The sequence below is a fragment of the Ictalurus furcatus genome, chromosome 7 (assembly GCF_023375685.1).
Source record: "Ictalurus furcatus strain D&B chromosome 7, Billie_1.0, whole genome shotgun sequence".
Taxonomy (NCBI): domain Eukaryota; kingdom Metazoa; phylum Chordata; class Actinopteri; order Siluriformes; family Ictaluridae; genus Ictalurus; species Ictalurus furcatus.
Window position 1 is genome coordinate 194,863 of NC_071261.1, and position 13,345 is coordinate 208,207.

At 40.7% G+C, this 13,345-nt stretch overlaps 1 protein-coding gene across 1 annotated transcript; it reads left to right on the forward strand.

Moving 5' to 3' along the window:
- The first annotated feature begins 4,064 nt into the window (after positions 1 to 4,064).
- Positions 4,065 to 12,806, forward strand: prmt5 (protein arginine methyltransferase 5). The gene is made up of 16 exons (XM_053627940.1): positions 4,065 to 4,269; positions 7,492 to 7,610; positions 7,899 to 7,984; positions 8,236 to 8,370; positions 8,632 to 8,744; positions 9,024 to 9,073; positions 9,157 to 9,320; positions 9,398 to 9,559; positions 9,656 to 9,733; positions 9,828 to 9,886; positions 10,938 to 11,060; positions 11,205 to 11,380; positions 11,482 to 11,685; positions 11,815 to 11,925; positions 12,134 to 12,198; positions 12,292 to 12,806. Exons 1-16 carry the CDS (start codon positions 4,172 to 4,174, stop codon positions 12,442 to 12,444), a joined length of 1,896 nt encoding a protein of 631 aa, XP_053483915.1. The 5' UTR covers positions 4,065 to 4,171; the 3' UTR covers positions 12,445 to 12,806.
- The last annotated feature ends 539 nt before the right edge of the window (positions 12,807 to 13,345 follow it).

Sequence of the window (13,345 nt, forward strand, 5' to 3'; positions counted from 1 at the left end):
GTTTGGATAAAGAGTTCCATTAAAACGCATCTTAATATTTTATAGGGTGTTTTTTTTTTAATAAGAATCTGTGTTATATAAGAATGTGTTTCATATTGACCCCTCCCAGCAGATGGACTATCGCTGAAATATAAAAATTTGTACATTTCAAATACTTAATTTTTTTTTTTTTTAAACCATTCTATTATTATTTTTCTGTAATATTGTTGGCATGTTTAACTCTGGTTTGTGCTGTAGGTAATGTGTGTTAGATTTATAGAGAGAGAGATTTTTATGAAAATGTTTTTGAATATGTTTTAAATGGACTGGTTTATTTCTCATGATAAATCCCGTGTCTCACTCGGTGGTGTTGCGGTTCTGTGATTGTTGGTTCTGTGTGTCATAGAACTGCTCCAGTAGAGTCTGGATCTCCAAACGCATATTCTCCTTTTCATTGAGCTGAGCCTGGAAAAACACACACACACACACACACACACACACACACACACATTACTATAAAGATTGAAAATAACAGTTGAGACAGATGTTTTGTTTTCTGACTACAAACTCTAGTCCACCTCTTCATGTGTCTCATTATGGTGTGTGTGTGCACGTGTGTGTACCCTGAGTCTCTGGATCTCATCATTCTTGGCCATGCGCTCGGCATTGAGTTCGGCCAAGAGGAGCAGAGGCTTCAAGCCAAGACAGGCCATCTATCTGGCAACCCTGAGTTTAAATGAAGTAAATGTGCTGTGAGTTGGTGTAGCAGTAGAGCGGCAGTGTACTATATGTTTACAGACTGGACAGATGCTACTCTTGATTATGATTGGTGAGGAATTATTTAATAAAGAAGTTTGAATTAAAACCCACTTTGTAGCATTAACATTATTATTCATTTACTGCTGTGTCTACACGAGCAGGTGCAGGTCATTTTGCGTGATCAATAAAAGATGGCGGTTGTGAGATTGGGAAGCTGAGAGAAGCAGATGATGTTCAGTGTTACTCGATTACTTGATAGAAGTGCAGACCATAAGTGTACATGTCCCAATATAATATGATTACTTGATATAAGTACAGACCATATGTGTACATGTCTCAACATAATATGATTACTTGATATAAGTGCAGACCATAAGTGAAAAATGTATGTAACATTATGTTTGATATACAACTCTCAACATAATTAGGATTGAAGATGATGACTGTTAACAATAGATGTTAAGAATATGATAGTTGGTGATGACCATTAGCAACAGCTAATTCGAAAATGACGGTTGGTGATGACCTTTAGCGACAGCTAATTTGAAAATGACGGTTGGTGATGACCATTAGCGACAGCTAATTCGAAAATGACGGTTGCTAATGACATTTGGCCTGTCAACATAATTAAATTTGATGATGACCTTTGACCTGTGCATAGAGAGTAATAATATGTATCATTTAAGACCTGTCAAAAATAAAGTTACATAATATACAAACCAATTCTCTCTCTACTGTCCATCTAGCAGAAATTAGCAGAAATCACTACTTGTAGGCGTTTTTGCATAAACGTCCACCAGGCTTGCTGGAATTTTTGACCACTTTTCCATGCAATATTCTTTCAGTTGCAAGATGTTTGAGGGTTTTCTTGCATGTTCTGCCTGTTTCAAATCCCACACAACATTTCAATGCAGTTCAAATCCGGGCTTTGACTAGGCCATTCCATAACTCTCCTTCTTTTCTTCTTTTCTTCTTTTTGAGCTGTTCCATGGTAGATTTGCTAGCGTGCTTAGGATAATTATCCTGTTGAAAGGTCCACTTTCGGTTCAACTTCAACTTTCAGACAGATGTCCTCACATTATCTTCAAGCACTCTTTGATATGATGCAGAATTCATAGTTAAATCAATGAATGCAAGCTGTCCAGTCCCTGAGGCAGAGAAGCAACCCCAAACCATAACATTTCCACCACCGTGCTTCACAGTTGGTATGAGGTGCTTCTCCTGAAAAGCTGTCTTTGGTCTGCAGTAAACATGTCTGCTCTTACTGTGTCCAAACAACCCTATCTTTGATCCGTCTGTCCAGAGCACATTATTCGAGAAGGCCTGGTCTTTGCCTGTATGCTCATTAAAAAATTCTAGTCTTGCAAAGGCTTTTTCCTGACACGCCTCACATGCAGGTCAAATCTGTCAATCTCTTCTGATTGTAGAAGCATGCACTTTCACACCAACAGATGGACGGCTTACTGCAGATCCTGTGATGAAATGTTGCGGTTCTTGGAGACTTCTTTTTGCTCTTGGGCTGAATTTGCAGGGACGGCCAGTCCTAGACTAATTGGTATTCGTTTGAAACCATGCCATTTGTAGATTATTTTGCTTACAGTAAAATAATATATTTAAAATAATTTGGAGGTCTTTTTAAATCCCTTACCAGACTCATAGGCATCCACAACCTTTTTTTCTGAAGGCCTTAAATTAAATTTTGAAAATGACTACAAAATGTCGATTTTATGTGTCATTTCATAGTGTGTCAACTTTATTAATAGGCACTGTTTCAAAGAGGATCAAATGTTTCCTTGTCCAAATATGTCAAAAAAGCCAACAATTTCCATGGTGTGTACTTATTTTTTCACATGACTGTATATTATGTAAGGTATTGTTAATGTAAGTGGGTGTGGCTAAACTATCTCAAAGGCATATTTTATGTGTTTATTAACATTATGAACTATTAGAAAGTCAAAAGGAAAAAAGAAATTTCACTGTTAACCGTATTTTTCCAGAGATGATTTTTTTTATTCTGTAACTGGATTTTTATTCCCATTGGGTTACATCAAAATCATGAACACCTTCAGGTAATAGTCTTTCAGCAGACAATTCATACAATTGATATTGAGTAATGCTCACAAGTCTCGAGAAGAATGTTCATTTTGCCATCTTTATTGTTTTATGTATCTTGGCAAGAACTGGCCACCGGGGCCAATGTTTACTGAAGGTGCTTGAACCACGATGATCACTGCTTGTGGTTATATTTTAATGGAATTCTCACTCTTTAATTGAACTTGTATTCTACTTTGTTTTTGTCCCACTGGGACACACCCTTAGTGCCAGTGGTGGTTCAAGGGTTAAAGGCTCTGGGTTTTCTGTTCAGAAGATCTGGGGTTCATCTTATATTTGTATATTTATGTTATATTTGAACTAATGCTTATATATCTGTCTTTATACGTTATTGTACGGTAATATATGTTTCTTATAGTATTGTTACTGTATGTTTACTGTCTGACCTTGGCTGAAGAAAGACATCCAAATAATAATATAATTGTACTCAGTACACTGTACTTATAACAGCCAGAATGACTACTGTGTATCTGTAAGAAGTGCTTATGTCATATACATAATATATTGCATATGATGTCACCTGATATGGCAGTGACAGGGCAATACAGAAAAAGCCACTGGATCCAGCTGTATTATTTTATTTATTGGTAACACACCCTGTTGCCTCAGTACTGCTTCTTATTCATGTATGAAGGGAACATTAGACGCTGTGAGGCTGGAGTTTGAAAAAATAGACAAGGTTTATTATTTTCTCCTTCAAAACAACCATCTGAACTGCCTACAAAGAACAACTTCTTCCACTTTTCAAGACTCCAGAGCCCCAGAGGTCAGGATTCATCACCTTCTATTCTGTACCTGATTGTCTAGCGTATCTTATCTTGGCAATTGGGTTAGGAAATAGAGTTCAATATGTGAAGAATTTTTTTTTATTGTACTGTAACCTATATGTGGAAAAATAAAGGCTTCTTCAAAAGCAACAAAACAATAAATGAATGTATGAATGAATTGAAACAAGAAATGACAAGAAACAAAAAACATACACATTATATATATATATATATATATATATATATATATATATATATATATATATATAAACATAAACACAAGGAAAACATGTAGGATAGTTCAGAACAGTACTGAAAATTTACATTCATTTCCATGCCAAGACTAGTCTGGTCTCGTCTGGTCCACAGTCTCGCGTTTCAATCTCGCGGGATGTCACGGGAAGAAACTACACCGTCAGCAGGCGCCATTTTGGATCTGAAAACCAATTGTTTTTTACCGTCCATGTTCACTGCCTTTGAGCCAACATGGTGCCCATTTAACTGTAGCTGGCTGTCGGACTTTTGGTTTTTCCCTCCCGTCTCTGCTGTACACGATGGCGTCTGCCAGCACAGGGAGCAGGGTGTCCTGCGGGAGAGATTTAAGTTGTGTTCCCGAGGTAGCGGATACACTCGCCGCAGTCGCAAAACTAGGGTAAGCCATGTGTACACCCGGTGCTAGAGCTGCACCGAGAAAGAACAGTTCAGGATGGGTTTACAGTGAAGTTCGGCTCTCTGGGTTACTGCACGTGATGCTCACAGACTCTGTAATCTGACTGAATCCTCGGCTGCGATGCTAAGCGGCTTATCAAAATCATACACCCGTGTACAGAAGTATTCTCACACACTATGTAGTGTTCTGCTGAGGATTTTGGACGGGTTGTTTGGCTCGTAAATAGCTATATATAGTTATTTGTTTACTTAATTTATTGCTGCTAACCAATCGGTCTGGTAGGTTAGCTAATGCACTTGCTAGCTATAGATAGGATAAAATTATCAACGAAGCCGATGTGTGTTTATCATGCTGACGAACAGTCATGGCTACTGGTGTGTTCGAGTCACTAAAGTTCATTAACATGTGATTTTTAAAAAACAAAAAACAAAAGGGGTATAAATATGTTCCGACACCCACGAGGGTTGCTCATGGACGTGCTGAAATCGCAAGTTATGAGGAGAAAGTCATCATTAAAGTGTCTGTTCACGCAAATTTGCGGGTTTTCAGCGGTGCTAAGACATTCAGTAAGGCTGCTGCACTTGTACAAGTTTAATGTAGTAACATAGCCTGAGCATTCATTTCAGAGGAGAGGAGATAATGCCTGCTTTAGAAGTCGCCAGGTGACGCCATTAATCACTGCATGTTGCGAGGGGACGCACGTGTCTGTCTCTGTGTGTGTGTATATATATATATATATATATATATATATATATATATATATGTGTGTGTGTGTGTACAGTATCTCACAAAAGTGAGTACACCCCTCACATTTGTGTAAATATTTGATGATATCTTTTCATGTGACAACACTGAAGAAATGACACTGTGCTACAATGTAAAGTAGTGGGTGTACAGCTTGTGTAACAGTGTAAATTTGCTGTCCCCTCAAAATAACTCAACACACAGCCATTAATGTCTAAACCGCTGGCAACAAAAGTGAGTACACCCCTAAGTGAAAATGTCCAAATTGGGCCCAAAGTGTCAATATTTTGTGTGGCCATCATTATTTTCCAGCACTGCCTTAACCCTCTTGGGCATGGAGTTCACCAGAGCTTCACAGGTTCCACTGGAGTCCTCTTCCACTCCTCCATGACCACATCACGGAGCTGGTGGATGTTTGAGACCTTGTGCTCCTCCACCTTCTGTTTGAGGATGCCCCACAGATGCTCAATAGGGTTTAGGTCTGGAGACATGCTTGGCCAGTCCATCACCTTCACCCTCAGCTTCTTTAGCAGGGCAGTGGTCGTCTTGGAGGTGTACTTGGGGTCGTTATCATGCTGGAATACTGCCCTGCAGCCCAGTCTCCGAAGGGAGGGGATCATGCTCTGCTTCAGTGTGTCACAGTACATGTTGGCATTCATGTTCCCTCAATGAACTGTAGCTCCCCAGTGCCGGCAGCACTCATGCAGCCCCAGACCATGACACTCCCACCACCATGCTTGACTGTAGGCAAGACACACTTGTCTTTGTACTCCTCACCTGGTTGCCGCCACACACGCTTGACACCATCTGAACCAAATAAGTTTATCTTGGTCTCATCAGACCACAGGACATGGTTCCAGTAATCCATGTCCTTAGTCTGCTTGTCTTCAGCAAACTGTTTGCGGGCTTTCTTGTGCATCCTCTTTAGAAGAGGCTTCCTTCTGGGACGACAGCCATGCAGACCAATTTGATGCAGTGTGCGGCGTATGGTCTGAGCACTGACAGGCTGACCCCCCACCCCGTCAACCTCTGCAGCAATACTGGCAGCACTCATACGTCTATTCATTGAGGGAACCATGAATGCCAACATGTACTGTGACATACTGAAGCAGAGCATGATCAGTATGCAGTATTCCAGCATGATAACGACCCCAAACACACCTCCAAGACGACCACTGCCTTGCTAAAGAAGCTGAGGGTGAAGGTGATGGACTGGCCAAGCATGTCTCCAGACCTAAACCCTATTGAGCATCTGTGGGGCATCCTCAAACGGAAGGTGGAGGAGCACAAGGTCTCTAACATCCACCAGCTCCGTGATGTGGTCATGGAGGAGTGGAAGAGGACTCCAGTGGAACCTGTGAAGCTCTGGTGAACTCCATGCCCAAGAGGGTTAAGGCAGTGCTGGAAAATAATGATGGCCACACAAAATATTGACACTTTGGACCCAGTTTGGACATTTTCACTTAGGGGTGTACTCACCTTTGTTGCCAGTGGTTTAGACATTAATGGCTGTATGTTGAGTTATTTTGAGGGGACAGCAAATTTACACTGTTACACAAGCTGTACACTCACTACTTTACATTGTAGCAAAGTGTCATTTCTTCAGTGTTGTCACATGAAAAGATATCATCAAATATTTACACAAATGTGAGGGGTGTACTCACTTTTGTGAGATACTGTGTATTTATTCATGTTATATATATATATATATATATATATATATATATATATATATATATATATATATATATTATATATATTATATATATATAGTGTGTGTGTTATAAATGTATATGTGTATACATACACACACTATATGTAAAGCTATGTTTTACAGGCCCAAATGAAAATTCTTTAACATTGTCAATTTTTCAATTCTTTGACAGTTTTTAACATCAGATCAGCTTCAAGTCAGAAAAAATAATGTTAGAAAAAGCTATAACGTTACCTGTGATCTGTTTACTTGGTCAGTGATTGGTTTTGGGGAACAATGTTAATGAGTGATTAGTCGTTGAGAACATAGGTGATTGGTCGTTGAGCGCAATGTTGACCAGTTATTGGGAACGATGGTGATCAGTGATTGGTTGTTGGGAAGCACACCCACAACTCGGGCTTTACACACTGATGGGGAGTCTCAAAACTTGCACTCTCGATACATATAACCAGCAGCTTTAATGTGAGCTGGAGAGTTAAATCAAGTTCACTGTGGTCATCAACATGGCTCAGAAAGTCCAGAGATTTGTCTCTAGACTCTTTTTTTTTTTTTTTTTTTTTTTTTTTTTTACCTTTTTTTTTTTTTTTTAAAAATAAATAAAGTCACTAAAGGGTTCTAAAAAGCTGTCAGCAGGTAACACTGCTGATGAATTGTTCTACCTATCAAGTTTTCCTTCCAAGGGACTTGAGTTATAAGGGTGCTACATTTATTTATTTAAAGTCCTTGAAAGCTTTGTTTTTTTACAGCTTTGACTTCCTGTGCATGCCCCTCTTCCATCCTCGTTTCCGAAGAGAGTATGAACTGGACCCTGCTAAGGCCAGACCCGGAGCTCAAACCCGCTCTGACCTGCTGCTGTGTGGACGTGGTAAAAAGTCACTTGTATATCATTTTACATTCTGCATATATAGAGAAAATCATACTGCTTTAAAAAAATTAAAATAATACTAATACACAACATCCATCATGTAACTGTCCAGCGGTCGCCTCATGGTTAAAAATAAAGATACTAGCCAGATTTATATAATATATTTCACATGTGATGTGAGGACAGAACACCACTACTCAGCTGAAATGTTTACCAATGACTTGTTGAAGGCATAACAAGGTGTATTACATAAGCATTATTAAGCTGTGTGTGTATGTGTAAAACCAGACTGGAACACGCTTATTGTGGGGAAGCTCTCCCCATGGATAGATGCCGACTCGGAACTGACCACCGAGCGCAGGAACTCCGAGGCAGTAAGTTAGAACTCGTTTTTTGTGTTTCTACAACAGCTGGGTTTTGAACAACAAACTGATCTATTCTTTTAGTTTAGAGAATGCGCTTAAAAACTAAAAGATTAACCTGCTTGTTTTGAAATGAATACACTTTCTAATGATCGCGACTGTTTGGAGAACGATTTTAGGAGCTCTGAGCTGTAAGTGTCATGGGTGCTTTTGTTAACTTTTGTATCTCCTCAGCGTTCACAATTAACTCTCCGTATTTCCAGGCACTGGTACAGGAGCTGAATTTCTGTGCCTACCTGGGGTTACCTGCATTCATGATTCCACTGAGGGGTGCACGGTGTGCCAACTTGGCCCGAGTCCTGCTAAACCACTTACATACTGGACACCATTCTTCCATGGTGAGCATGCAGCTATTTGCTATCAAAATCAAAGGTGTTCCTTAAACCTACAGATTAAATTTGCTAAGTAAGGAGGTGCTCAAGCAAACTTCACATCCTTTCTGGCCTTTCTCATCAACAATAAGCTAGCACCATTAGCGAGAGTGGTAGAGTACAACACTTAATCGTGCTTTGAGTGCACTTCAGTGCACACCGATTTGCACTGTACCCGTTTACCCGTTTGTGCCGCTTGTATCCACGATGCTTTTCATGGCGTTTCAGTATTGGATCCGAGTTCCCCTGTTAGCACCCGAGGACACTCGTGAAGACCTCGTTGAAAACGAGCCGAGTAAACAAATAGATGATGCTGACAACGAAGAGAAGACCTGGGGCTGGTGAGAAATAATTGTACTGTAGCATTTCAATGGGGACGAACAGCTCAGTTGTATTTAAGTTGTTGATGTTTAAGCTGAAATTAAACTGATTGTCTTGCAATTCTAGCATTTATACAGTATGTGGTGTTTTGAAGTAGGATTATCAGTACGTTTTCTTTATTTTCTTCAGGCAAAGGCTTACATTTAAAACCCTAGGCTCAATACATCATTAGCTTCATTGTATGAAACCCTGATATGAAAAATATTAGCTTTTCTTTGTCTTTGCTTCAATTCTCTTAGGTGGCATTCATTCAGAACACTTTGTGACTACAACAAAAGAATTTGCCTTGGTGAGTGCGACATTTTTAACGTTTCAAAGAAAGTGTTTTGTATTTTATCATACCCTGATTCTATCTTTTACATCTGTCCAAAGCCATTGAGATCGGGGCAGATGTTCCCTCTGACAACGTGATTGACAAGTGGCTTGGGGAACCAATCAAAGCTGCCATTCTTCCCACCAGCATATTCCTGACTAATAAGAAAGGATTTCCGGTGCTCTCAAAAGCCCATCAGAGGATCATTTTCCGCCTCTTCAAGGTGAGCGCCGTTGCCTGTTGTTCTTTGATGTTTTTATCGTTACCCTGTGAGCTTTACTTTCTTCTTGTCCACTCCAGCTCGAGTCGCAGTTTATATTTACTGGGACAAGTCGCCACAGTGACAAGGAGTTCCGCACCTACCTGCAGTACCTAGAATACCTCAACCAAAACCGTCCAGCACCCAACGCTTATGAGCTGTTCGCCAAGGGATATGAGGACTACCTGCAGTCACCATTACAGGTGTCTACCTATACATGAACAAACAGAACTTCAGAGCCCACCAAGTGTCCCATTGATGTCTTATAAATGCGCTCTTTTTTCCCCCTTTTTTTTAAGCCTCTGATGGACAATTTGGAGTCACAGACGTATGAGGTTTTCGAAAAAGATCCCATTAAGTATTCACAATACCAGCAGGTGAGACGAGGACACAGTGGTTCAGCTGTTTCATTTGTACATTGTATTTGTATACCGCGTGGCGGTAACGTTATTCATTTATCCACTTCCTTAGGCTGTGTATAAATGTCTGATAGACAGAGTTCCCGAGGAGCAAAAAGAAACCAATGTACAGTGAGTATTTTCCACCAGATTTTTTTAAAGAACATAATTACACAAAATTCCAATTTTATGCAAATCTGCAGCAGAAAGTAGCATTTCCAGAATGCGTGCCTCAGGCTTCATTTTCAGTTGGAGCAAAAGCTGTGCATTAGAATGTAACAAAATGAAACATGGCTAGTTACATTAGTGCTCTGATTTTCAAAGGCATTCACTGGTGTGAGACTCAAGGGGGCGTGGCTAGTATGATGGTCTGTTGGCTTGTGAAAAACTGTGTTTAGAAGAATTGTGTGTATGCGTGCGGAAGAAGACTCGGGAGGCAGGTGAACCACCTATTTTTATTTTTATTTTTTGGCTCTGATCAGGTTCACGGTTCATGTTCCGTACATGTGTGTGTTGCAAGCTCCGCCAGCTATGCCACTATGTTTTTCGGGTTATGCCAGTTACTGAAAGCATGCTACATGTGCAGACTAACGGTAAGAAAACAAAGGTGAGCATCAAGCATTACCTGCCGTTTCAACCTGCATCCTTTCCGTCCGCAGCTGATGCTCAACCAAGCCCCCGCTGCCACATACCCCCAGTGCCTGACTCAGGCTATGGAGCCATCTGGCCTTTAAGCAGACTGTCCCCCAAAACACCTTGGCAGGAGAGATAATTTGCCACTTACCGACTGTGCCCCTGGTGTGTGGATCATCTTGAACTCGAATGGCTAAAGTGCCAGATAAAAAAAAGTGTGATCTGTGCCTTCATGCAGTGGAGCTGTTGGAGTCAGCTTCTCTGACTTGCCTTGTAACCTCAAAGGGCCTTGCCACTTCACACGTAATTTATAGCTCAACGTTAGTAGTAAAAATTAAAACTTTATCTCCAGATGCAGTTTCCTGTAGCCCCGAAGTACCTTTTTGTTTTCACAAATTCTGTTTCTCTGAGTGAGCGGGTTCTCAGAATCTGACTTCAAAGGAAAATCCTTAAATAACGAACCTCATTCTGGAGAATGATGATTGACAGTTCACTAAGCAGGAACGTGTTGTTTTTTTGTAATTTTGTGGCATTACTCTGCCTTTCCTAGGGTGCTGATGGTGCTAGGTGCTGGACGTGGCCCTCTGGTGAATGCCTCGCTACGTGCCGCCAAGCAGGCAGACAGAAAGCTGCGTGTGTATGCTGTTGAAAAGAACCCCAATGCTGTTGTCACGTATGTACACTTATATATTTGTTTTATTTCTAGGCATATGGTGACATCTTTATTTAAAACCAGTGTTTTTTTTGCTAAAGGTGTCACAAAAAAGCAGTAAAGGTTTTTTTGTTTGTTTGTTTGTTTGTTTGTTGTTCTCTGCAGACTGGAGAACTGGAAGTTTGAAGAATGGGGAGATCAGGTGACCGTTGTATCATGTGACATGCGGGAGTGGACCGCTCCAGAGAAAGCTGACATCATTGTCAGTGAGCTTTTAGGATCTTTTGGTGACAATGAGCTTTCGCCTGAGTGCCTTGATGGAGCGCAGCACTTTCTTAAAGGTATGTTGTAACCATTTCACGGTTAGTCACAGACCTCAGCATTGACTTCGAAATTATTGCCAATAATGTCAATGCTCTTGGTGGCCTTTTTTTTTGTGCAGAAGGTGGAGTGAGTATTCCCTGCTCCTACACCTCGTTTTTGGCACCCCTGTCCTCATCAAAGCTGTATAATGAAGTTCGAGGGTGTCGGGAGCGCGACAAGGACCCTGAGTGCCATTTTGAGACCCCATATGTAGTGAGGCTCCACAACTTCCACCAGCTTGCTGACCCCAAACCCTGCTTTACCTTTGTACACCCAACCACAGGTAAGAGGCCTAGTTGTGCAGGTACACATGCTCAGACCTTATACAAAAGAGAACGTCTCATCATCTACACGTAATTGTTTAGCCAGGCAGAAGTCCTTTAAAACCTACTACTTTTTTGTTCTCTCTCAGATATGAACAACAATAGATACCAGTGTCTGTGTTTCACCATGTCCTGTAACTCTGTGCTTCATGGTTTTGCTGGATATTTTGAGACCACGTTGTACAAAGACGTCATGCTTAGTAAGTATCACTTTTTCGGTGCTTTCACAAGACGTACATCTGGAGGATTAAATGCGGCTTCCACTAGATGGCTCATCACAGCCGAAGTAGCCCTGTCCATCTGGTTTCCGAGTCGAACTGTAAACTTCGGCGATTTCATGCACAGTGATGTTAAACACACTGATGAGCTCTGTTATAGAGGTTTGATCATTGCTGTTTTCCATTTTAGGTATTAGACCAGAGACCCACTCACCAGGAATGTTCTCCTGGTTCCCAATCCTCTTTCCTCTCAAGGTAAGCACTTCTGACTTATTTTAATGAGTTCCCCATATAGACTGATGAAGCTGATTGCACTGCATTTTTGGCTTCTCTGCATCCCCCCCGTAGCAACCCATTCCCCTGTCTGGTGGCGATGAGGTGAGTGTGAAGTTCTGGAGGTGTAACAACGGGAAGAAGGTGTGGTACGAGTGGGCTGTCACCGATCCCATCTGCTCGGCCATTCACAACCCCGCGGGACGGTCTTACACTATTGGCTTGTAGAGGGAGACGTATTATGTAATTTTGGTCTCTAGTCAAAACAAACAAACAAAAAAAAATAGTACAGTGCAGCACTTGATAGCTTTGGCCAGTTTTGAGCATGATTTTTTTTTGTATTTGGTTACAGTCTTGGTAACATTTGAGCATCTGGGCTTACTGTCACTACACCCACTGAAAGTTTTCTAATCTTGGTTCTGTGCACTGAACTGCCAAGTTCACAGGATATCCAAACTGACCCGAAGCTAGATAACGAAACTGATATCTTTTTTTTATTATTATTATTGTCATAACTCCCTTTTCATACTGTTTTATGTTCTTCCTGATGACACTTGTCATATGAGATGAATAAAAAAAAATCATAACGATTTGTCTCTTTCATTGAAATATTAGGCTGCTTATTTATTTATAGAGAGCAGGCAGATTACAGGATATATTCATGATCATTTTCTTGGGCATATTTTGGACTGAGAAACACCGTCTTGTCGGGCAGCCAACCTGTTTGCACTGGTAAGATATAATTAACTTTCACACTCTTCCCACTTGGATTTGTGGAGAATCTTAGAGGAGCACAAGAAATACCTTTCGTTGTTCCATGAAAAAATGTTTTCAATAAAAGCCAAATTTATATCTTCTTTTTTCTTTAAATGATGTATTGTTTTTAATCAGTGTTTTAATAAATGATTGGCCAATTTTCTATAAGGCAAGGAGGAAGCTACACTGTATGGCCAAAAGTTTGTGGACGCCTGACCATCACACCCATACGTGCTTGTAGAACATCCCATTCCAGATTTAGTCCCTTAATTGTGGTCATAATAACCTCTAGTCTTCTAGGAGGGCTTTCAACTAGGTTTTGAAATGTGGCTGTAGGGATTTGCCCATTCAGCCACAAGAGCATTAGGGAGGT

Bases quoted from the DNA above. Each gene is read 5' to 3' on its own strand.
- prmt5 (XM_053627940.1), top strand. From the start codon at position 4,172: ATGGCGTCTGCCAGCACAGGGAGCAGGGTGTCCTGCGGGAGAGATTTA. The intron at 8,745-9,023 runs GTGAGAAATAAT...CAATTCTCTTAG, and splicing joins GAAGAGAAGACCTGGGGCTG to GTGGCATTCATTCAGAACAC. The intron at 9,734-9,827 runs GTGAGACGAGGA...CCACTTCCTTAG, and splicing joins AGTATTCACAATACCAGCAG to GCTGTGTATAAATGTCTGAT.